Source organism: Hibiscus syriacus, unplaced genomic scaffold (genome assembly GCF_006381635.1).
Source record: "Hibiscus syriacus cultivar Baekdansim isolate YM2019G1 unplaced genomic scaffold, ASM638163v2 tig00110831_pilon, whole genome shotgun sequence".
Classification (NCBI taxonomy): Eukaryota; Viridiplantae; Streptophyta; class Magnoliopsida; order Malvales; family Malvaceae; genus Hibiscus; species Hibiscus syriacus.
The window spans coordinates 1,661,385-1,687,574 of record NW_024062882.1 but is presented as its reverse complement, the minus strand read 5'-3'; the positions used below and the strand labels follow the sequence as shown (position 1 = coordinate 1,687,574).

Genomic DNA, 26,190 nt, shown 5'->3' with positions numbered 1-26,190 from the left:
GATCATAAGATATATCTCCAGTAATAAGATTTGATCGACAAAGTCGTGAAGGCGATGTTTTTTCTTTGACAAGTTCAAAGAACGTGCAAATGATTTTAGTACCTGAAAACCATAGGAAAGTAATCCTTCCGGTACAAATCAATAGCTTTGCGTGGAGGGGTAAACTGTGAACCTCTTCTAGGGAAAAACATTGTACTTCTAGCTCGATCACATAAATGAGCTCCTCGAACATCGTGCTCAGGCACTGCCGTTATCTTGCTGACAGTATACCTGTGAACTTCAAATCAAGCATTTTATACCATTAAGCTGAGTCGACGGGTTCGGAGTACGTCAAAAAAGGAAGGGAACTTAATGGAAATCAGCTCACCTTACACCAAGTTGTAAATTAAGCATCAAATGATAGCTGCTTTTTGACTAAACATAACTTCTGTGTGTTCCTTTGGCAACAGATTTAGTTTGCTTTTCACCTTTCTTCGATAATTCAGCGTAATCTCGTATTCTCTCTTTAATCACAACTCCTTGCATGAATTCTCTGTCGTATACGTGAGAACCTAGCCCAAATGGAAGATTAATAGTTCAATAATTTACATGCAAGAAAGTAGTAAGAAACCATAAGTTTTACAATTTTTATATAGTAAATCAGTTAAAAATAGTTGTTCAAATTCAGGGATGGAGCTAGAGTATACGCTTGAGGGGAGCAAAATATAATTGTTTGAAAAGTAGAGGTAACTCATAATTAAATTGATGGTCAAATTTGATTTTTTAAAGGTTATGGGCAAAATTTAACTTAAAAAAAATTAAAGACCGAATTGACATAAAATACAAACGTTGAAGGTTGTGTGTATTATTCCCAACTTGATACAATTTAGCATTCAAGTCTTTAATTACATGAATGAGAAATCTACTAAATTCAATTGTTCCATAATCTATCTATCTATCCAAAAGGAGTACTCATCATCGCCTTGATCCTGCTTTGTTCGCTTCACTGAGCGGAGGGAAGTCGTCCTTTCCGCTGAGGAAGGAATCATTCATTGTTTTCGAGGTTTCTCGATCCGGTTTATCCTTGATTACTTGGCCATTTCGGTGCTGGTTTTGTTGAATGATTGCCTTGACAAAGGAGGAGTTTATAATCGGCTTTTGATGATGGCCTCGCGGAGCGGAATTCGCCGTAGGAGAAACGACCAATGGTTTGATTCTCAATAACTCTGGATCGGGTGAAAATTGGTACGGAAGTTTGCTATCATCCATTCTTCGGAATGTAATGGATATACTGCACAGGCATCAGCACATTGAAATTGTTGAGTATACGAATATTCGAGAAGAACAAATTTTCTGATTAACCGGAAAAAGATTTAGTTCCGTTACCGTTTTCCTGGAACAGCTGGGACACAATGCTTTGCAACGTCGGCTCCGTTACCGTTTAGAATAAGCACAGATCTGCACACCGACTATTAGGTTAGAACTTGCAAGACAATAATCAAATCGGTAAGAACTAAGAAGAGCTTAAGAGGACATACCCTACAGGCAAAGGTATAGATACAGGTCCCGAGAACTCTCCCGGACTCGCAATCTTCAAACTCAAACCGAAAAGAATATTGCATTGAGTCAAGAAAGACACGGTGCAAAAGGGCCTAAGAAAGTCGTGATGATCGATATGTGGAGGAATGCAATCCCCTTCGTCGTAAATGTTTACGATGCAACTGTTGGGAATACATGTCGGAGGCAAAATATGCCATCGGACCATCCTCTTGATCATCTGCTTGAACAGCTGGGGCAAGGGATCGACTTCTTCGTCCCGAATGATTCCCGGTGGGTTCCCATTTTTATCCTGTTTTAAAGGTTCAAATATGAATATGAAGTTCGGGAGTAAAACGTGCAAAGCAGGGTGAGGGAGGGGGAAGAACTAAGAGTTGGAAATTACCACTGCATAATTGTAACAACATCCAAATTGTATCGTAACACGACCTTTTCCACGCATCCACTTCCTCGGTTCTGTGTATGTACGTTCTGCAAACATCCCGAATGATTCCCGGTGGGTTCCCCATTTTTATCCTGTTTAAAGGTTCAAATATGATATGAAGTTCGGGAGTAAAACGTGCAAAGCAGGGTGAGGGAGTGGAAAACTAAGAGTTGGAAATTACCACTGCATAATTGTAACAACATCCAAATTGTATCGTAACACGACCTTTTCCACGCATCCACTTCCTCGGTTCTGTGTATGTACGTTCTGCAAACATCATTCGAACGAAAAAGGCCGATATTATTACTACTACAACCAATCTGTATACTCAATATATTAGGCTAATTTCATGTTCACCATGCCTCGACATTCGGTTTTAGTTCAAAGAACGTACAGGCAAGCCGAATAGTTCAAGTTATAAAGCTTATTATCAAGGTAAGCAAGGTTAAGTTTGCTAGAAATTTACCTCTAAGCTGCCCCTTTTGGCCCATACGTTGAAGATCATAAACACAATCCATAATTCTGCTCTGCTCCTTGGCATTGAAGACCTTCGTATGAAGCTCGAGCCCTTTAAGCACATTCGTCGGTCTCCCATTGACCCTCTCGGTGTGAATGAAATCCTTTTTCCTACCAACTAGGGAAAACCTGATACGCTCCTTTTGTTCCTCCGACAAGCCATTGTCAACCACAGTTCCACCAAGTCCATCATTAAGTAATATATCGAAATTAGCCTCCGGGGTCAGGGTACAATGGACCGCCGAATCCGGTGCCGGAGTAGCATTCGAGGCCACATTGGCTTCTCCATTAGACAAAGATGTTTCACTACCTCTTCCTGCAAAGCAAATAAACAGAGATAACATCGTATATCAGAATCACTTGTTTTCAAAGTTTTCCTAACAACAGGCATGATAGATACCATGCAATCAAAGTAATGCTATGAACATCAGGTATTTTATTTTCGAGACATTACTGTAATTAAAAGTTCGAGGTTGTCTTCCTTTCGAAAACATTGTCTTGTCGATAATACAATACATTTGATCGCGCAATCAAGATATACCTCAAAACGGATTAATTAGTCGCATGTGAGCTAAAACCCTGAAAAATTATGAATCGATGAACCCTAAAATCAAAGAAAGAGAGAAAAACATTGAGATCCTTACCACTCAAGATCTGATGAATTCGTTTATCTAGAACAGCTTCGCAGTGTTGGCAAAACCCTTGAGACAAAGCTTCGAAAGCCTCGTCGCGGTTAATTGTTTTCAACAACCCAACGACGCCCTGGCCGTGGCCGGCGTTGGAAGCAGGCGACTTTCCGGGGATATCACCGGCCATCGCCGCCGCTTTATTCCAGGTGAAAAAGGAGATTATTGCAAAACAAAAAGAACAGAAAAGACAGGAAGGAGAACAGGAAGCAGTAAGATTTAGGGACAAGAGATGTGAAAGAATTTTAGTTATTTAGTTTCAGATTAGGTAAAGAAAATCTGGGAGAGATCCTCGGATTTATAAAAAAGTGGAACCGTGGGAGGTGATAGGCGGTCTAAAAAGCTGCTCCGTTTTACAAGCTTTACTGACGTTTGTGTTTTTTTAACTAGTTGCGTATTTTACCACCACAAGGTTAAATTTTATTCTTAATCCTTGTATTATTTGTGAAATTAGTTTTGTTCATAAACTTTTCCAATGAGATTCTTACTTTGTGGCGTAGCTTTTTTCCCCCTTTGAACTTAAAAATAAATATGATAATCTTTACGTTTTTATTAAATTAAATCAATTTATAAAAATGCATAAAAAAATTGATTTTGGTGATAAAAAAAATTGTTATTCTTTAAGGTCTCAAGTTCGAGCGCCATGGATTTGAGGGATATGAGCGTTCATTGTTAAATAATTAATAATTATCTTGAAACATATATTACTTTGTAATTATTCAAATTAATAAAAAAAACAATTGATGAAAATAATATACAATCTAACATTGCATCGTTTGTTACATAAAACAAGTGAAAATAATATTTAATAATTAGAAGAAAAAAAATCTGAATTATTAAGGAAATGAAATTTTTAAAAATATCAAAAATCAAATTAAAGAATTGACAGAGTCAAAATAACTAATGATTGGTTCAATTTAATAAAAAAATATTTTAACGACCAAAAGAGACAAAAAATCAAAATAATTTAAAAAAATATTTAAGAATAAAAATTTCGTAGGCTTATTTTTATTTAATTTATATCAAATCAATAATCATTTTGTAATATCAAATTCACAAAAAAATTAAGGGTAAATAATCACGCAGAATTTTAATTTATGTATTCATTTGATTAATAAATTTAAAAATATTTCAATTTTTATTAAAATTTTAATATTAAACCATTGAATCATTACGACGTGATTATGTAATTGTTTGGTTCTTATTTGTTTTTTAAAAAATATCAATTCCTTGGATCGATTTTTATCAGTATTGTCTGTCATTGTTCATGACAAAGTTTGATTACCAAATCCATACACAAATTAAAGTTTAGTGACTAATTAAATAACTTATCCCAAAATTAAATGTTATATGGGTTTTTTTAAGAATAAAAAAATATATAGAGACAGAGTCTAGGGATGTGAAATCAAGTAATGGTTCAGGTTTTAATTGGATTCTATCACGTCGGTCAAATCGGATACAAGTTATGTGAGGTTAATTTAATGGTTCGACTCGGATTAAGTTAGGTCCAAGTCAAATCAGTTCAGGTCATTTTCAGGTTGATAAATCAGATTCATTTCGGGTTCAAGTTGGGTTAATTTTAGTTCAGATTGATGTCAGTTCAGGTCAAAACCGTTCATGTTTGAATCAGTTAAATACTAGGTTGATTTAGGTTCAGATGGACTTCAGGTCGGATGTCATTCAGATCGGGCCACATTAATAACAAACAAAATTCAGGTCAGATCTTATCGGGTATGGATTGATTTCAGGTCAGGTCATTTTTAGGTTAATTAATTTTTGCCTTTAATGAACGATGAATTGTAATTTGTAATTTAACGCCCCGAAATACAGGTTAGAAGTTTCAGGTTTATTTGATTGGGATTTAGAATACATTTCCCCTTAGTATTTTAAGTTTTGGACCCAATTGTATATGATTTGGTCTATTGTTGAGCCCAACAAGTTTTAAAAGGGGTGTTTTTTTTAACCAAATTAGGAGGGGCTAGGAGAATAATTTGACCAATTTTTTAAACAAAACTGAATTTCCAATAATTGGGATGATACACCATCTGAAGCATATTTTTCTTCACCATTGCTTTGTCTTCTTCCTCTCTTCTTGCCATCTTCTTTCCTCTCCAAGAGATCAACAAATGTCTAAGCTTTAAGAATTCTAAAGGTAAGAACATCATCCTACACCTCCTAAGCTTCAAATTGAGCTCTTATTTACAAGGTTTAGGTGAGTTAACCAAAAATGTGTTTTAGTGGGTTTATGGAATCTTAGGTTCTAGTTTGTTTTTTGGAATTTAAATTATAGGAAAACGTTTTCGACTTCTTCTTAAGGTTTAAAATGAGCTAACAATTTATTAAACTTGGTTTTATTAGTGGAAGAGCAAGGGGAGAGCTCAAAGACTAAAGGCAAGGAAAAGTTAGTCCTTGGGTGATTTGGGAACGTTTTTCAGTCACCTAACTTCAAAGTAACACGATTCTAACTTGACCATATCATATGTAGGTCATTGTATGTGCATATTTGGTATGTTAAGCTCATAAAAGCATGCTAGAGTAAATTCATGGCATAATTCCTATTTGATTTTTCTAATCATGAAAGATGCCAACTTTTGACCTCAAATAAGACTCTAATAAGCTTTGCTAGTCTTAGGGGAGTGTATGGGTGAGTTTCTGGTATGATTTAATGCTCAAAATAGAGCATTCTCGTTCATCGATATTGGTACTGGAAGAACAATACTGATACTATTCTTTGTGAAAGACAAAAAAACAAAGAAATTTATAAGGGCAGTATTGATACCTTCAAGGAGTATCAATAGTCGGCTCCCAGTATCTATACTCAGAGGGTCAGTATCAATACATTTTTGAAAACATCGAAACCAAATTTAGTATTGTTTCTCATGGGAGTATTGATACCCAGGGTATAGTATTGTTATTTTTAAAACATCGAAGTTAATTTTGGTATCGATACTCAGGTGAGTATCGATACCCAAAATTTTGGTTCAGTCAATTTGGGTATTCAATGCAAGTGAAAACAAACAAGTTAACTCATTTCTCACCTGGAAATCAAGCAAGTTAGGATGACATAAGACTAGCTTTTGTATGATGCTCGAGAAACGGCTAGGACACCCAAGTTACTCTAGCATATTTACGATCATCCTATGTTTGTGAATATCCAGATATTTACTGTTTGGTATACATCTGATGCACGTAAATTTTGGGTTGTATCGGTACGAATTTCGATGCACATAATTTCTGGAATCGTACGTTATGCTCAACTAAGTTCAGAATGTGATATTTTGATGCACATAAATTCTGATCCTCACCCCGACCTTTCGAGTATCCGAGATAGGCTAAGGGCTATATGTTCTGATGCACGTAAATTTTGGTTTTTACCCCCAAGACTATCACATTCTAGATAGGCTAGTGTGTTGTCCGAGATGCATGTAGATTCCTTCGACCACACCACTTGGCTACCTCATGTTTGGTATGTACTTTTGCATGTTTATGACTTTGCACACTGACATGTCCATGTACACTTCTTTGGAAAATTTTCCTTGCAAAAAAGAATTATAGACATCAAGTTAACGAAATGGCCAATCAAAAATAGATGCAAGGGTAAGAAAAAGATGAACATTGTCAATCTTAGAAACATGGGAAAAAGTATCACCATAATCCACTTCTTTTCTTTAAATGTACCCTTTCGCAACAAGACGAGACTTAAAGTGCTTGACATCACCATTAGCTTTATACTTAACCTTGTACACCCACTTGCACCCAATCAACACCTTCCCTGGTGGTAAAGGAACCATCGACCACACATTGTTTGATTTCAAAGCAAAGATTTCCTCATTCATAGCTTATACCCAAAGGGAATTTTTAAAGGCTTCATTAAAAGTCTTTGGTTCAACCAAATGTGACGTTAAGGAAAGAAACTTTGAGTATGAAATGGGAAATGAGAATAAGAAATATGGGATGAAGAAGAATACTTACTTAGAAGGGAAGAAGACTGACAAGAGTGAACATAATCGTTAAGCCAAATGAGGTTTAATAGATCTAGTTGACCTTCTATAAAGAGGTTGAAAAAAGGATGATTACTCAATAATAGGGAAAGAAATATGGGGGTGTAACTCATTAGCATGGGAAGAAACAATGGGTGATGAATCGATATAATCTTGTATGAAAGAACCAATAGGTGACGACCCAATAACAGAGGAATGATCTAGTAAAGTCTGTGGTAAGAGTGATGAATGCGAAGAAATAAAAGTTGGAGTGATAGTAGAAGAATGAGCAGGTGAAAACTCAAGGCAAAAAATCTGAGTATGAAGGTTATGAAGACTAGGGAGAAACAAAAGATCTCGAAAGGGAAAAATAAAATGAAAAGATATATTCCTTAAAAACCATATATCGGTTCACAAAAAAAATATTGTGTGTCAAAATTGAATAAACCTTTTTTTAGTAGAGAAGTGCCCCATAAAAATAGAAGGAATTGTTCTCAGATAAAATTTATCAATAGGGTTAGTTTGTGTGGCGTAACAAAGACAACCAAAACACATATATGAGATAGATTAGGGATTTTTTTGAAGAACGTCTCAAACAGAAATTTCCATGCTAAAACAGGAAGTCGATTGATAACATAGCATGCAGTGGAAGAGCATTCCCCCTAAATTTTATTGGCACATTCAAATGAAACCGAAGAGCCCGAGCAATTTCTAATGAATGTCTATTCTTTCGCTCAGCTACCCCATTCTATTGAGCCCTAACACAATAAGTTTGATGAATATTCCAAAGGGAGGTAAAAAATTTTAAACATTCACAACTAAAAAACTTAGAACCATTATTACTTCAAATAGTTTTGATTGTGGTAGAATGTTTATTTTGCAAAAAAAGAATATATATTTTTAAGGAATAAAGTATCATCACTCTTAGACTTCATCAAATAGACCCATGTCATCCTAGAATAATCGTCAACAACAATCAAGAAGAGTAACCTAATTGTTTAGCTAAATGGTTCCACAGATTAATATGTACAAGATCAAAAGGAGTACAAGACCTAGAACTACTCATTGAGAATGGTAATCTACTATGTTTAGCAAAAGGACAAACAAGACAGTTGGTAATATATTCATAATTCAAATTAAGTGAATGTAAAAAAAAGACTAATGAAGTGTAGTAACTGGAGCATGACCAAGACGATCATTTCAAAAATAAATTAGTATTAACATAAGTTTTTGACATAGAATTATTACAAACATTAGAAGATATAATTGGAAAACCAATATTTGAAGGAAGTGAACTATAAAGGTTACTAGATGAAACAACAAGTGTAAGACTTGTGGAATAAAAAAGCAAGCCTTGAGATTCTTTACCAATCCCCTTCATTATTTCACTACATAGATCTTTTAAAACACAAAAATCGGGATAACAATTTATATTATAGTTAAGGTCATGGGTTAGTTTATATACTGAAAGTAAATTGTGAGTAAAATGAGGAATGTAAAGAAAATTTGTAAGAACATTGGTGCGATCGAAAGAATATGCCCTAATGTGTGTGATAGGTCTTATTTTACCATTTGGAAGTTGAAATAGGCAAGAGTCTGAAGCACATGAAGTAGGGAAATCTAGGCTATGAAAGTCAAACACCATATGATCGGTGGCACAAATCCAGAATCCAGTTAACTGAATTATAAGAAGGCATATCTTATTCAACCGTACTTGCAAAATTGGCAGTTATGTAGCACCCTAAGCCCAATTGGGCCTAAAGTGCCACATTGGGTTACCGAGGTAACCCTTGATTTTTAAAACCTATTCATTTTCTTTTCAAACATGCTAAATGGTATCATAGAAAAATATAAACAAATTTTATTTAAACATTTGATAAAACAGAGCTCCATGACACATAATTTTTTTAAAATATCTTAAGGTTTACAACTCAAATATATAAGTAAGGTCCTATGAATACACATACCCACTAAAGCTACAATACAATACTCTGAAAGAGATGTTGGAAGTCCTATAACGACGGTGCTCCACGAATTGCTCAAGTTACTAACCTTCCAACGGAAAATATCCGAAAGCTGAGCATACAAAGCCCAATAGTATAATAGCTAATCTAGAGTAGCATATGAATCTCATAAACATAAGCATGCTAGAAGACATGACAATAAGCAGGTACATACATGATCATAATCCAATGCTACATACTTTATTCAACAATTCTATCTCTTTAGTGTAAGTCTCACATTTCCCTTAGTCACTTTTAAGGGCCTTGCCATGAGTAACATAAACTAGGTCTCTAACCTCAGTATTACACTACAATGCATCATCATGCAACACACACTAATAGTACACGGTATCACAGAGACATCGATACTATCACACAACAATAAGTAAGCATCATGGTGTAGCTCGAGGTCACATATCATCACATAACTCACACCCCTGTTTTCTTATTAGAGGTACCTTGGGTAGACATGGGCCACACAGTGTCAGCATCTCCCAAGTATCTCAGGCGAGGTTCGTGTCACATAACATCGACACCTCTCAATACCTTAGGCTAGGTCTGTGTTACACAGTATCGACGCCTTGCTTGGCTAGTCTACTCCTCTTGAGTACATAGGATGTATATGGTCTCATAGCATTAGGACGACATCCAAATAACACTTAAAGTGCTCTCGCACTGACTTGGATATATTCGGATATTCTAAGCACGTAAGATGATTGTCATACTGCTAAAGTAACTTGGGTGTTCTCGTTGTTTCCTGAGTGTCACACAAGGGCATAAATCTTATGTAATCTGTAATACCCTAAATAGTAGGTCAGTGACTATTTTGAAAGGAATTAAAATTTGGAAGACTAAATTAAATAAATGGTAAAGTATAAGAAATGATTTAAGTAAGACCAATTAGTAAGATATGGAATAATAAAAGGGCATTTTGGTCTTTTAGAGTGAAATGAATTAAGAACCATTTAAAATTAGGGATTTAAGAAAAAAGGGGAAAGTTAAAAACTATACTAAGATATTTTACTCCTTTTCTTTTTCTCGTGGTTAAGTGTTCTCCTCCATAGCTTAAAGTAAACTTCATCTAACTAGTTTTTCCTTTCGATTCTGGTTGGTTCTTACAACCTTAAGTGATATGTAAGCTTAAGGAAATGTTATATAAGATTAAAACTAGGATATGGGTGAAATATTTGAGATTGAAGAAAATGGGTTTTCGAATGATATGATAGAATATGAGTATTTATTATGTTTGTTAGTATTTTTGACTTGTCAAAGAAGTAAATGAGAGATTAGAAATATTGGATGAGTTTAAAAACAAGTTAGAAAAAGTGTGATTCTTAGATTTAAATGTTCTTGGGAGATTTTAGATGTTTTAAGTAGCTAAATGAAAGAAAGTTAATAGGGATAAGTAAAGAAGAGTTTAATAGTATTATTGGGTGTAAACATGAGGAAATTTGACCAAATTTGGGTAAGAATCGGGTTGAAAAATGGAAAAACTGGGTAAGGGTATCGGTACTGATATAACAGTACCGATACTATAGGCTTAAAATTAGAAGAATCAACTCAGTAGTATCGATACTGATGCAAGTAGTATCGATACTGAAAGGGGGTGTCGATACTATGAGGAAGATATCGATACCATTGATAACAGAATGTAAAAATGGTATCGATATCGTAAGAGAGTATCGGTGCCATAGTATAGTAGTATCGATACCATGGTAGGGGTATCAATACTATTGAGCCATAAATTTTAAGATAGGCTGAGATGGTTATAGAAAATCTAATAATATGTACTTTTGAGTATTGTTTAAGTATAACTGTTAGGGAATAAACTAACAATTGATATTGTACATGTCTTTAATGGATGCTTGAGTATATCGAAATCAAGCTCCCGAGTAAAGTAAAAAGAAAGGCAAAGGCAAAGTACCTGAGTAATCAACTTTGCATTTTGGATACAATAGCAAGGCAAGCCAGGTGAGTGCATTTATTATGTACATTAAGAATTATAAATGTGTGTTGTTAAAAGTATATGTTACAATTGTACATCAATACTATGTGTACTATAGGCACTATGTGTGCAATTCACGGAATTCATCATATGTTGATGAACAACCATTTCGACACCAAGTGTGTAACTCACTGAATTCATCATATGTTGATGAACAACCGTTTCGGCACTAAGTGTGCAACTCACAAAATTCATCATATGTTGATGAACAACCGTTTTGACACTAAGTGTGCAACTCACGGAATTCATCATATGTTGATGAACAACCGTTTAGGCACTATGTGTGCAACCCATGGAGTTCATAATATGTTTATGAATGACCGTATAGGCACTATGTGTGCATCGCAACGAAATGATAATAACTTGAAAATAACAAATTGATATTTGATCGATATGAAATAATGATATGATGATTTCATCGTACTATTAGTCTTGCCTCATTAAGTACATACTTAACGTGTGTTTATTTCATGCGTAGGTCATAATACAAGCGGAGTAAGGAGATCATCAGACATCAAAGCATGTGTCATCTCGTCAGTAACAGTACGACATTCATGTCTACTTTTGATATATTTAGTTGACATGTAATATATTTAGTAAAAATGCTCTGAAAAGCATTTGATTTACCATGATGTAAAATGGTGAAATGTTTGAAATTACTTTTTGATTATCTACTTAAGTGTAATGCATGTTTTATTATTAGTAAATTAAAATGTTTTATAAAAAGAAATAAACTTTTACAGGTTTTCAAATGAGGAACTGCTTTAAAAGTAATGTGACATCTGTATCTCATGTATAGAAAGGTATACAGGAGATGGGTGTTACATTTATTGGTATCAGAGCTACAAGTTTAGCCGATTCTCAGCCAAAATCGAGTGTATTTTAATGTAAGAAGGGTTTACATGCCACTAAGATATCAATGTTACTAATAGGGTATAGAAAGAATATGATAAATGTTTCTCCTTACTAACTTAAGTATATCTTTATGTATGTTATATTAGATGTCGGATTCTATTAATTCGAGAAGAGCGGTTGAACGAGAATAAAGATGGATCGGGTAGTGAAAGTTATGAAGAGAATAGTGAACATTCGATTCCGTCTGAGAACGCCAGCACACCGACACATCAGGGTATGCCCGTGCTAGAGTTTGGAGCTTTTATGCAAGCTCTTATGCTATATTGACAAGGTTCCAACATTCTTTACCTCCCTCTGCTCCTCCAGCACCGAGAATGTTAATCCCAAAAGAGTTAAGAAGTTTTGGATCTCCTGAGTTCCGGGAGAAGAAGGTGAAAGTCCGATGAACTCTGATTTATGATTAAACGATGTTTTTGTGATGCTGGAAATACTATAGTGCACAGATCATGAAAAGATGGACGGAGTTGTATCATTACTCCGAGGATCAACTTGGGTATGGTGGTTAAATATGACGATATATGCATCACTTGAACAAATGAATAGACAATTCTTTCAAGATGAGTTCAAGAACAAGTATATCAGGGAGAAGTTTATGAGGATAATGCTGTTGAAATTTCTTAATTTGAAACAAGGCAATATAGAAGTGCATTAGTATGGGGCTGAATATATAAGCTCAGTCGTTGTGCTACCGAGTTAGTTCCTAATGATAAAGCTCGACGGGATTGGTTTATTGAGGGTCTAAGGCCTAAGTTGAAAGAGATGATGTTGGCCTTAAGCTTACCTAGTCTACAAGAAGTTATAAACATAGCTAAGGTTATTGAAAGAGCTCAAGAGGAGACTCTAGCAGCGGAGCAGGGTATACAGACAGGAAAAAGGATCAGGATGTCTTCATCTACACAACATGCTAAGAGGGGCAAGGGCTCAAGTTCCCGATATACTGACAGAGTTGATTCTGCTGCAGCTTCATAGATAACTAAGCAGTCCCATTCTTTTAATGCTAGCTCGAGTAGAGCTTATGGAGAAGAAAGTAATCTATATCAGACATGTGGTAAATTTCACCGGTGAGTATGTAGAGTACTCTTTGGCGCTTGTTTTCTTTGTGGAGAAACGGGTCGCTATGCTCGGAACTGTCCACAGAGATCCGGAGATATATCAGTGCAAACTGAGAGATCAGTAACATCACCTAGTAGAAGTCTAAGAAGAGGAAGACTAGGGGAGTGGCTCGAATTTATAACATTAATACTCACAAGGATCGAGATGACCCGAAAATCATAACAGATACATTTCATCTTTTTGATGAGCCTATATTTGTTTTAGTTGACCTTGGATCTACACACTCTTACATTAGTACAAAGTTGGTTAGAACTAGAGGAATTCCTTTAGAACCATTTTTAGTGAAATGGTAGTGGTAAACCCTATGAGTCATAGTGCAAGGGTAACTCGGGTATGTAGGAAATGTCCGATTAAGATTCAAGAGGTTGTGTTTCTGACCAACTTGTTGGAGTTGCCTTTTGACGAGTTTGAAATAATTTTGCATGGATTGGTTGTCTAACATCATGGATGAGTGGATTTTCGTAGGAAGCGATTATTTTTGAAGGATACAAAAGATTCCAAATTAGTAGTGATTGGCAAAAAAAGAAAATCACCATCCAATGTGATATCAGCCATGATTGTAAAAAAATGATGTCAAAGGTGTGCATAGCTTTTCTAGCTAATGTAATAGAAACTCGAACACCAGAAGTGAGATTAAGCGATATTCCAATAGTTAAGGAGTTTTCAAAGGTGTTTCTGGAGGAATTATTGGGTTTACCTCCAGATCGTGAAGTAGAATTCAGGATTGAGGTTTACCCAGTACCAAACCTATTTCTATGGCTCCGTATCGAATGACTCTAATGGAGTTAAGGGAATTAAAAGCCCAGTTGCAAGAACTACTTGATAAGGTATATATCAGACCCATTGTTTCTCCTTGGGGAGCACCAGTTATATTTGTGAAAAAGAATGATGGGTCAATGCGGTTATGTATTGACTATCGTCAGTTAAATAAAGTAACGATAAAGAACAAGTTTCCTATTCCGAGGATTGATGACCTATTTAATCAATTGAAAGGTGTAAAGTGTTCTCTATCTGAGGTCAGGGTACCATCTGTTAAATATCGAAAAGGATGATATTTCCAAGATGACTTTTCAGACTCGATACAAACACTATGAATTTATGGTAATGCCGTTTGGATTGGCTAATGCTCCTGTAACATTCATGGACTTGGATCAATTCATGGTGGTATTTATAAATGATATATTAGTGTACTTCAAGTCAAGAGAGAAGTATGATGCTCATCTTCGAGTGGTTCTTCAGATACTTCGTGAAAAGAAGTTGTATGTGAACTGTCCAAATGCGAATTTTGGTTAGCTGAGATTACTTTCCTTGGTCATATAGTCTCTACGGAAGGCATAAGAGTAGATCCTAAAAAGATTCAAGCTATAATGAATTAGCAACCCCTAAATAATGTTTCGAAAGTTCAGAGTTTCTTGGGGCTTGCTGGTTATTATAGATGATTCGTGAAGAATTTCTTAATGCTAGCTCTACCGCTAACTAAGTTGTTACGAAAGGATGTGCCTTTTGTTTGGACGGGAAAATGCCAAGAAAGTTTTGAAATGCTAAAGAGAATAGTAACTAAGGCCCTAGTGCTTGTGCAACTTGAGTCAGGTAAAGATTATGTTATTTTCAGTGATGCATCCCATAATGGGATGAGATGTGTGCTGATGCAAGAAGGGAAAGTGGTAGCTTATGCCTCAAGATACCTGAAGAATCATGAGAGAAATTACCTGACGCATGACTTAGAATTGGCCTCAGTAGTGCTTGCTTTAAAATTTTGGCATCATTATCTTTATTGTGAGCGTTATCATGTTTACACTGATCAAAAGAGTTTAAAGTACTTGCGGACTCAAAAATAGCTGAATTTGAGACATAGAAAATGGATTAAGCTCTTAAAAGATTATGATTTGATTATTGATTATCATCCAGGAAAGGCTAATGTGGTAGCCGATGGGCTTAGTCGAAAAACTTTTACAGCTTTACGGGCTTTAGATGCACGTATATCTTTTAAGGAAGATGGTGCCTTGATTGCTGAACTTAAGTTAAAGTCAATGCTCTTAGACCGGGTAAAAGAGCTGTAAGGTCGAGATGAGAAATGTTTGGCGAGAATGGCGCAAGACGTAAAAGAAGAGGCCAAAGACTTCAAAATAGGGTCGATGGATGTCTATATTATCGTGAAAGACTTTGTATTCCCGATAATGATGAATTGAAGAGAGATATTCTTTACAAGGCACACTATAGTCCTTTGACGATGCATCCAGGTGGAATAAGATGTATCGGATTTAAAGAGTCGTTATTGGTGGCCTAGTATGAAAAGAATTGTATCGGAGTTTGTTGCAAAATGTTTGTCATGTCTGCAAGTGAAAGCTGAACACCAAGTGCCTTCTGGATTGCTACAACCGATATCTAATCCAAAGTGGAAGTGGGAGCGAGTTACAATGGATTTTGTTGCGGGGCTACCTTTGACATCAGGTAAAAAAGACTCGAAAAGGATAATTGTGGACCGATTTACCAAGACAGCTCATTTTATTCCAATTTGAGTAGATTACTCGATGGATAAGTATACGTAGTTATATATAAAAGAGATAGTTAGACTACATGGAGTGCTTATATCGATAGTGTCCGATCAAGACCTAAGGTTTACTTCAAGATTCTGGAAGTCTTTACATGAGGCATTAGGTACTCTATTGAACTTCAGCATAACTTTTCATCCGCAGACAGATGGGGAGTCAGAATGATTTATTCAAATATTAGAAGATATGCTAAGGCATGTGTGATTGAATTTAAAGGATCATGGGAAATGTATTTGCTTTAGCGGAATTTGCTTATAATAATAGTTATCAATCCATTATTAGGATGGCCCCATATGAAGCTTTGTATGGGAGGAAGTGCAGAACACCATTAAATTGATTTGAACTAAAAGATCGAAACCTAGTTGGGCCGAATTTGATGAAAGAAATGGAGGAAAAAGTGAAAATTATCTAGAGTAATTTAAAGATAGCCACTGATCGCCAAAAGTCCTATGCTGATTTGAAAAGAAAGGAAATCGAATTTCAAGTGGGGACAAAGTATTTACGAAGGTATCACTTTAGAAGAAGGTATTACAATTTGGGCGAAAAGGAAAGCTGAGTCCGAGATTCATTGGACCTTATGAGATCTTAAAAAGGGTCGGACCCGTAGCTTATCAGTTAGGTTTGCCTCCGGATATGGACAAGATCCATAATGTTTTTTACAAATCATTCTTAGGAGGTATAGATCAGATCCATCCCATGTTATCACCCCTAAAGAAATAGATATTCGACCAGATTTAACTTATGAGGAGGAACCAGTGCGGATCTTGGCTATAGAAAATAAGGAATTGTGTAGCAAGAGTATTCCATTAGTTAAAGTGCTCTAGCAGAATCTTAAGGTAGAAGAAGCTACTTGGAAAGAGAGGAGGATATGAGGAAACAGTTTCCACACCTATTCGTTTCAGGTACTTCTTTAAATACGAGGATGAATTTTCTTAAGGGGAAGAATTGTAATACCCCAAATAGTAGGTCAGCGACTATTTTGAAATGAATTAAAATTTGGAATACTAAATTGAATAAATGGTAAAGTATAAGAAATGATTTAAGTAAGACCAATTAGTAAGATATGGGTGTAAACATGAGGAAATTTGACCAAATTTTGGTAAGGGTATAAATATTGATAGAACATTACCGATACTATAGGCTAAAATTGGAGAAATCAGATGAGCAGTATTGATACTGATGCATGTAGTATCGATACCGAAATGGGGTGTTTGATACTATGAGGAAGGTATCGATACCATTGATAACAAAATGAAAAAATGGTATCGATACCATAATAGAGTATCAATACCATAGTATAATAGTATCGATATCATGGTAGGGGTATCAATACTTTTGAGCCAGAAATTTTAAGATAGACTGAGATGGTTATAGAAAATCTAATAATATGTACTTTTGAGTATTGTTTAAGTATAATTGTTAGGGAATATACTAACAATTGATATTGTATGTGTCTTTAATGGATGCTTGAGTGGATCGAAATCAAGCTCCGAGTAAGCAAAACGAAAGGCAAAGGCAAAGTACATGAGTAATCAGCTTTGCGTTTTGAATACAATAGCAAGGCAAGCCAGGTGTGCATTTATTATGTACATTAAGAATTATAAATGTGTGTTGTTAAAAATATATGTTACAATTGTACATTAATACTATGTGTACTATAGGCACTATATGTGCAATTCACGTATTCATCATATGTTGATGAACAACCGTTTCGGCACTAAGTGTGCAACTCACGGAATTCATCATATGTTGATGAACAACCATTTCGGTACTAAGTGTGCAACTCACATAATTCATCATATGTTGATGAACAACCGTTTCGACACTAAGTGTGCAACTCACGAAATTCATCATATGTTGATGAACAACTGTTTAGGCACTATGTGTGCAACCCACTGAGTTCATAATATGTTTTTGAATTACCATATAGGCACTACGTGTGCGGCACTACTTGTGCATCACAACGAAATGATAATAACTTGAAACTAACGAATTAGTATCAGAAATAATTATATGATGATTTCATCGTACTATTAGTCTTGCCCCACTAATTACATACTTAACGCGTGTTTATTTCACGTGTACTTTTGATGTATTTAGTTGGCATGCAATATATTTAGTAAAAACGCTCTGAAAAGAATTTGATTTACCATGATGTAAAATGGTGAAATGTTTGAACATTACTTTTTGATTATCTACTTAAGTGTAATGCATGTTTTATTGTTAGCAAATTAAAATGTTTTATAAAAAGAAACAAAATTTTACGGTTTTCAAATGAGGAACTGCTTTAAAAATGATGTGACATTTGTATCTCGTGTATAGAAAGGTATACGGAGATGGGTGTTACATAATCTTACCTCATAAGTTATTTATTTTTAACAAGGGCATAAGTCTAGGGGTAAGCCGCCCACTTTCATGCACTATCACGAATCTGAAGCACAGAAACCAACTTTACCCTCTTCTGTTTTATGACCCTCTTACAAAACACATACTTTTATCACATTTTAGGATACCACCTCGATGCAGTGAAACGTAAACTTTGTTTTCCACAATAATTCCAAACCCAATATAAAGTGGAAGTCATCCAACGACACCAACATCAAGTAAAACTTTCCAGACCATTCGCCAATCTATAGCGAAACTATCTTAGCTACCCTAACAATAGGTTTCACCTTATAGTTCACCACCTTCATTTTGTTGTTCCCCTTTTCAACCCGTAGGCCTAGCCATACTACGATCTATCAGAAAGAAATTTATGAGGGCATAAGTCTTATGTAATCTTACCTCACAAGTTTCTTATGATTATCACATAATTTATTTAATTCTTTCACTTGTATTCTTTACTGAGAGGTTAAGGCAATCCTAGACTCCTTCTCGAGTCCTTAAAATAAAACGAGGCTTCTAGCCTATTTCAGTCTGATGGTACCGATACTAAACCCTTTAGTATCGATGCGACCCTTGACTATCAGTACCTACCCTTGTATCGGTACCAAATTTGGCTATTGGAATTTAAGACCTAACTATGGTATCGATACCAAATTAATAGTATTAATACTCTTTGTATAAAATAGCGATACTACCCAGCCAAAAACTCTGATATTAGTCATTTATAATATTCTTAATGAGTCTTTATGAACAAGCATCATTATAGAGCTAAATGTTTCATATCATTATTAACCAATATGCAACTCAAACTCTTACTAGTATAGGTTAACTTATTCACTTAGGCCCATAAGGGTAATTCGATAAATTTTCATGGTACACAGTTTCTCTATCGCATTATTCGTATACTACACCACCTCGCTTGCAAGTATATTCTTCACAATGATTCGTCGTTCATGAATATTTTATACAAACTCCTTTAAATGTACTTTTAGGGTTTCTTACTCACTCAGGGTATTTTTGGTAATTTAGGTTGCCTGGAGGGTGTTTAGATCATTTCATAATTTATGACCCCTTTCTAAGCTTAATTGTACATTTTACAACAATCTATAACCATTCAGATGCAACGAGTGACTTTTTGAATCATTTGGTATTGAAGAGTATTGATAATGTACTAAGTAGTATTGATACGGGTATTGATATGAGTATCGATACTCTAGGAATAATATTGATATGTGTATTAGTACTCCAAGAAAAAATCAATACTCACATGAACAATATCGATACTACGACTTATAAAACCCTATATAAGGCTCGAGAATTGCCCGAAAACCCTCCCAAACACTAGTTTGTTCCTAAATCAACAAATAAAGCTTAAAAAAGTCTTATATGATAATCTAGGACCATAAAAATATAATCTTTACAACAATAACATCATCTAGGGCATGAATAAATTAAAACCCCAAATATGCTCAAATACTCAAATCCCCAACAAAGCTTCACATTTAGGAAATTTATATCACAACAAAGGATTAGAAATACACTACCTCAGCTTAGGAATCCGAAATGAAGTTCTTTTCTTCAACTACTCTTGTCTTTCTCTTCTCCATTTGCTTTTGAACACTCTAAACCCATTTTCTCTTGCAAAATAAGAAACTCAAGGCTTGAATCATTAAAACAATGTCGATGGAAGAAATATGGACGAATTTTGAAGTATGAGAAATGATTAAGAACTTACCTTTGAGCTATGGAATTCGGAAAGGAAGAACAGAAATGAAGGATGAAGAAGATAAGATGAAAAATCTCTCATCTTTTAAAATGGGTTAATTACACTTTTGGTTATTCTTAACTTTCCATAATTCAAAAATCTCCCTTACATGGCTAATTGGGCACAATCCCAACCCAATTAACCCAATGACTTAAATTATTATTTCCACGAGGTCCACTTACCTTTCGAGTAAACATGAAACTACTAATCCGAAATTTAGGGTGTTATAAGTTAATTCAACAGGATGAGGTCAGTTCAATAAACCAAGTATTTGGTTGTATTGCTCACAAGTGAACACCAAAGCAAAAATGGGATTGATAGCAGTGCCAGAAGAGGAACCAAAATTAGGCTCATGAGATGAAGGTTCAGTCAAGGATGTCACAGCCATCACAGTCGAAGAGCCCTTATTTTTTTGTGAATTTGAAATATGGGGGAAAACCGTGAAGATGGTAACAATTGTCTTGTTTATGCCCAGGAATCTGGCAAAAATCGCATGTACCATTGAAATTTTGACGATCATCAGAACCAGAAGCGGTGGAAAACATAGCAGTGGCTTTTAAGAGTGGAGAGACAGTAAACAATTGAGAACGATGTTATTCCTCTTCACTATAGCAAAACAGAGATTTAGCGGCGTTTTTAGTCCTATAACGACATTTTAAGCGCCGCTAAAACTACTTGCAACAATAGGAAAAACGCCGCAAGAAGCGTCTGCCATACCAGCGCTGCTAAAGTTCGCGGCGTTTGAGAACAAAAAACGTCGCAATAGGCCAAGATCTATAGCGGCGTTTTTGGAACAAACGCCGCAAAAGGTCTATATCTATAGCGGCGTTTTTGAAACAAAAGCCGGAAAAGGTTAGATCTATAGCGGCGTTTTTTTTATACAAACGCCGCTAATTACCTTTCTTTAGCTAAGATTAATTGATTTTTGGATATTTCATTTATGCTCTACATCACCTAAATTTAATAGCATGTAGCTTTATCTAATTAACAACACACGTTATGCAGAAAAATACTTAACAACAAAATAAATTAAAATTTATAAACATTAAAATTAAATGTAATGTAATTTGACATTATTCTCTAGAATTTAGTCTAGGCTCTTTCACTTTCAATTAAAAAAAATATTGTTCACTAGAATTTAGTCTTTATTGCTCGTTCGTGGGGAAAGGAAGTAAAAAAAAACAGTTTTCCTTGTTTGATGAAGCATCGTTAAGCTTTTCCTCCGTGTAAACTGTATATAGAGAAGCTCTTCATCCATTTCACCAAATAAATCCCCTAGCTCCAGTTCACCAAGAAGACTCTTTGCGCACTTCAGTGCTTCACTTGAAACAGATAACGACTTTTCACCTAAGGTAAAAACTCGAATTTGATCCAATAGAATAGACAACCATGAAAAAAAATAGAATGAAATCAAAATGGTACAATGTTAAAAGACATATCAAAGTTCCTTTTACAGAAAACTCAATGTTACAGACAAACACAAGCTGAACAAGTAGTTCAAACATACAATGAAAATAATTGATATAGGAGCTTAGAAAGGAAAATGAGAAAACGTTGATCTTTTAAAATTCTAAAATGAAATAGAAAGTAACTAAGCTACTAGCTCCAGTCCAACATATTCGCCGGGGTGAAAGCACAAACAACAATGAAAATTCATACCTTGATTGCATTTTGAACAGAAGAAATGTCTTCAAACACCACAAAAGCATAACAAAAACCAATAACATCTTGCATGCAACTAATACAAATTTAGTTTATTTGAAGTTATATACGAAAAATAATCAGAAGAGAAGAAAAATAATTTACCTAGCGGTTTCAGATAAAACACACCATCAGGCTTTATTCTTCCGAAATTCTTGAACTCCTCAATTTCAGTAGCAGTTACAGTAGAGGGCAATTTCTCACATAGACAGATTTCTATTCATCAGTAAAACCTAAAAGAATGAGGATCAATAATCAGATTGCAAATCTTAATCCAACTATTATATGCATTTCAACCAGTGAATATTGTCTCAACTCTAAGCAAGAAAAGGCATAGCTGGGGTTTCTTGCACAGTGCTGACCATTAAACTGCAAAGATCTAATTGAGAAACATTAAACTAGTTAAGTCTTTTTCCATCTTAATTCCTTGAATTTTTAGTCTTCCCCATTATCTGCACTTTGTAGGTCAACGTAGGTGAGTAAAGGAAAAAAGAGTCGTCTGGTCACCACACTACCAACCTAGTTACAAGTGCATAAAACCATTACATGAAAACTTAAACATTAAAGCAACATATGACCAGAAAAAGCAAGCATGCACCGAATCATGTACATACAAGTTGAAAAATGGCATTTGTGCTCAAACCTTTTTAAATCAATCATGATTGCACATCAACTTCAACAACTAATAACATTAATAAAAAAAATCAAACACAAGAATCACCTTAAAACTTGTTCACTACTCTGCACATTTCATACTATAGGTTGTTTCCTATAGCACATTCTGCATGGATCCAGTCCAGAAGACCTATAGTACTTATGGACACATACTGTTAGATGCCCCTACATCCTGAACAACAAAAGATGAAAAATGATAAGAGAGAGAATATATAACGAGATTGCACTCGGGGACCAGACATCTAAACTGAAAGGTTGAATAAAATCCCCAAAAGGATAGAAACATTATTCAAATCAGAAGTGGAAGACACAAAATATTAAGCATCTATGTATATGCCGTTCAGGATGTATATGATCATATGTGGTCAGAGTTGAACAACATAATTGTTTGCATGTGGAGATCCAAGTATTTATTTATCTAACTGTAAATATAATATACGAAGAAGGAAATACATATACCAGCATATAATCCCTTTAGTCCTTGCTCTTTCCATATTGAACATCCATCTTGGAACATTCCGGTGTAATAACCATACATTTGTTCACCAGATTTCATTCGCAATTGGTCATTCATGATAGCAAAATTCCAAGAGTTTCCTGAGCCTTGAACCTGCATGCGTTGCTTAATCACTTCACATGGAACATATACAAAAGAACCAAGTGTATCACCAGAAAATCAGAGAAATACAAGATAGAAATCAGAGATCATTTGTGCATTTCAAGCAACATCAGATCATACAGAGAAGATGAAAAGTGGGGATAACAAAGTAAATTTTTGCAAAGGTGAAGCTACTAATATTGATTATGCGAATCAAAGTTTTCAGCAGGATGCTCCACTAGGGTTCTCCTTTCCTCTAAATACATCTTTGGTTTCACCTGCTGCTTCAACTGCTACAGGTTTCCCTCAACCAAAAGTTTGTCCATCGAAGTTTCCCGATCTATACTATATTACTGAATTCCAACCCAAAACCAATACGACTATGCATACAAAATTTACAATACGACTTATTACTACTATATCGATCTTATTACTACTATATCAAATGCATTCAACCATGAATAAACATTGCCAAAACCTTTACAATATCAAATGATTTCGTTCATTAATATGTCAAAGAACATTACAAAAGCGATTTATGACCTGAAACAAACATGGTAAGTATAATTCATGACTACAGTATATACAATCCTTCTCGTCAAAGATGAGAAAATAATAGTAATTTGTATCTGTAATAGGGAAAGCTTATCACAGTAAAAACAATGCTGAATGTACTTGTGTTTCTGTTGTTTATTTTATTACGATGTTACCATACTATTTTCCTTGCGTTGAAGAAGGAAGATACTCCTTTATTATCTCTGAGTCTAACTCTAACTCAGCTTTTGATTGACCAGGGGAGCCCAATTCGAGGAACCGCTCCATCAATTGAGGTGCCAAAGAATTGTCCCCGTGCATACCAAGTTGTCCATCCATATGGCAGTCAAGGTATACACCAAAAGTGAAAGCACATAAAGTAGATGATAGTGATGCAGCAAAAACAGATCTTACCACAAATTCCACTGTAAAAAGGATACATGTATTATAACCCCATGACCAAACTGATCCATCATCTGTTATCCATAGATAGGCGTCAAGGAAATAAAATTTAGATCAACTACAAACAGTGGGCATTCGGTGTGGCATTTTAACAAACATCAAAAAGACTATTCCAATAAAAAAAGCAAGTCCGAAAGTTTTTGCATAAAACCCAAGAATATAATGAACCTGCAAGAGCAAGATTGTGATCAGCGACAGCTATGAACTTAAGCTCCAAGTCCTGGAACTTGACCCGAACCGGGAAAAGTTCGTCGGATTCTGAACCAGTCCCAAGTCGTCCAAACATTCCTCTGCCCCATGAATGCACGTACCCATACCCTGCAATTTTTCAATCATTGCAAAATACATTATTAAAATCCCCCCATTTTAAAAATTCTGATCTCTATACTATATTACTGAATTCCAACCCAAAACCAATACGACTATGCATACAAAATTTACAATATTTCGACAGCTTTTCCATTTTAAATGACAAATAAAACTGAAAATATATTAAAAAACAACTAAACAATAGCTAGAACAAAATTCACAAATGAACCCTAAAAATCATAATGAAGCGTATGAGGGAAGTGAAATTCAAATCTGAAAACCCTAAAGTGTATGAGAGAGTGAGAGAAATGAAAACGTTAGGGGAAAAAATAAAAAACGAGGAGGAGAAGCCTGACCTGCAATAAAAAAGAAAGAGAATATCAGACATTGAAATGACGGAGCTTGGAATTGCTGAAGAATTCATTGACTGTTTCTTTGATTGATTTTTGCTCAGATGACGATTTCAACAAGTTCAATATGTTACACTGTTCTCGAAATTCAGCATCTTATTCCCCATTTTTTTCCCTGAAATTTTCTAGCGATATTTAGGGTTTAGAGTAAAGAATCCTTTCCTGTGTGAGTTCCTATGGATGAGAATCCAATGAGTTCAGATATGTTACTATTTATAATTTTTATATTTAATTAGCTATGAATAAGAACCCTTCAAATAAGAATGGAAGATTAATAAGATTCTGTTGGCTTTATTTATTTAGCGGCGTTTATATAAAAGGCTACTAAAGTGTAAGTCTTTAGCGGCGTTTATGATTAAAACGCCAATAAATTATGTGTATTTGGCGGCGTTTATATAAAACGCCACTAAAGTATAGTATTTAGCGGCGTTTATGCTTAAAACGCCACTAAAGTACAAGTTTTTGGCCGCGTTTGTATACTAATACCACCAAAATACTAGTATTTACCGGATTTTGTTCAAAAAATGACACTAAAATATAATATTTAGCGGCGTTTACATATAAAAGCCACTAACGTGAGTGTTTTTAGCGGCGTTTGTACAAAAACGCCACAAAGTATGAGTATTTACCGGCTTTTTTTCAAAAAACGCCGCTAAAAACACATTTTGTTGTAGTGCTTGCACAATCATTGAATAGGCTTGATTCACGGTTGAGAGTGGTTGCATAACAAGATTTGGCTCCAATTGCCATGTACGATTCATTCAAGCCCATTAAAAACTAGAATTATCGTTGTTGAACAAGATGTTGAAGGGTTTCCTGAGAAACCTTACATTTGCAGATATAGATAGGCACTAGGGAATTGTATTCATCACAAAGCAATTTCAACCGATTGAAGTACTCAAAGACAGTCGACTCACCTTGCCTAGCCGTCATGATCTCTTGGTGAAGGAAGAAAACGCGTGATCCATCCACCTTGTCAAACAACTCCTTGAGATCTTGCCAAACTTGAGCAACGTTTGAAGTAAAAACGATCCCTGTCGAGAGTTCAACACTAACAGTGTTAAGAATCCACGACAAAACAAATGCGTTGCACCGCTCCCATTGAGAGTGAAGATGCTGGTCATTGTTTTCCTTTCTACAACTCCCATCAACAAATTTGATCTTGTAAGAAGGGTTTTTTTGCAAGGAGGGTGAAACGCTTGGAATGACTCCAAATGTTGTAGTTGTCGATGTCAACAAGACAATGAGACACTAATAAACCGCCCGGCGTGTTCGACGGTTGCAGAACAAAGGGGTGATTAAAGTCAATCACCAAATCATCGGCGGCCAAAGGCTATCTTTGGAAAGAGGGAAAAACCTAAGAGGAATGAGAGAAACTGCCAGCTGATTCAAAGCACAAACCATATGAGGCACGATCAAGATAACCCACTAACTGATACCATGTTGAGAAATAATTTTCTAAAATATTCTTCATATATTTCATTTATTAGAATAATGAATGCAACATATACTTATACAATCAACTAATAATATATCTAAGAAATAATAAAGTAACTGCTCGTAATTAAACTCCCAACTACCGCTAACAAATTCAAATATAATAAAATTTAACATTTTATTG

At 35.1% G+C, this 26,190-nt stretch overlaps 2 protein-coding genes across 2 annotated transcripts; both read right to left on the bottom strand.

Annotated features, from left to right (window-relative positions):
* Nucleotides 1-853: 853 nt before the first annotated feature.
* Nucleotides 854-3,446, bottom strand: LOC120142748 (RNA demethylase ALKBH9B-like). The gene is made up of 6 exons (XM_039157259.1): nucleotides 3,121-3,446; nucleotides 2,427-2,792; nucleotides 2,142-2,227; nucleotides 1,518-1,828; nucleotides 1,366-1,437; nucleotides 854-1,270 (listed from the first exon to the last, which is right to left on the bottom strand). Exons 1-6 carry the CDS (start codon nucleotides 3,290-3,292, stop codon nucleotides 955-957), a joined length of 1,323 nt encoding a protein of 440 aa, XP_039013190.1. The 5' UTR covers nucleotides 3,293-3,446; the 3' UTR covers nucleotides 854-954.
* A 20,030-nt stretch (nucleotides 3,447-23,476) lies between these two features.
* Nucleotides 23,477-24,163, bottom strand: LOC120142718 (RCC1 and BTB domain-containing protein 1-like). Its single transcript, XM_039157231.1, has 3 exons — nucleotides 24,019-24,163; nucleotides 23,829-23,864; nucleotides 23,477-23,723 (listed from the first exon to the last, which is right to left on the bottom strand). The coding sequence occupies exons 1-3, from the start codon at nucleotides 24,134-24,136 to the stop codon at nucleotides 23,569-23,571; spliced, it is 309 nt and encodes a 102-aa protein (XP_039013162.1). The 5' UTR covers nucleotides 24,137-24,163; the 3' UTR covers nucleotides 23,477-23,568.
* Between the last annotated feature and the right edge of the window lie 2,027 nt (nucleotides 24,164-26,190).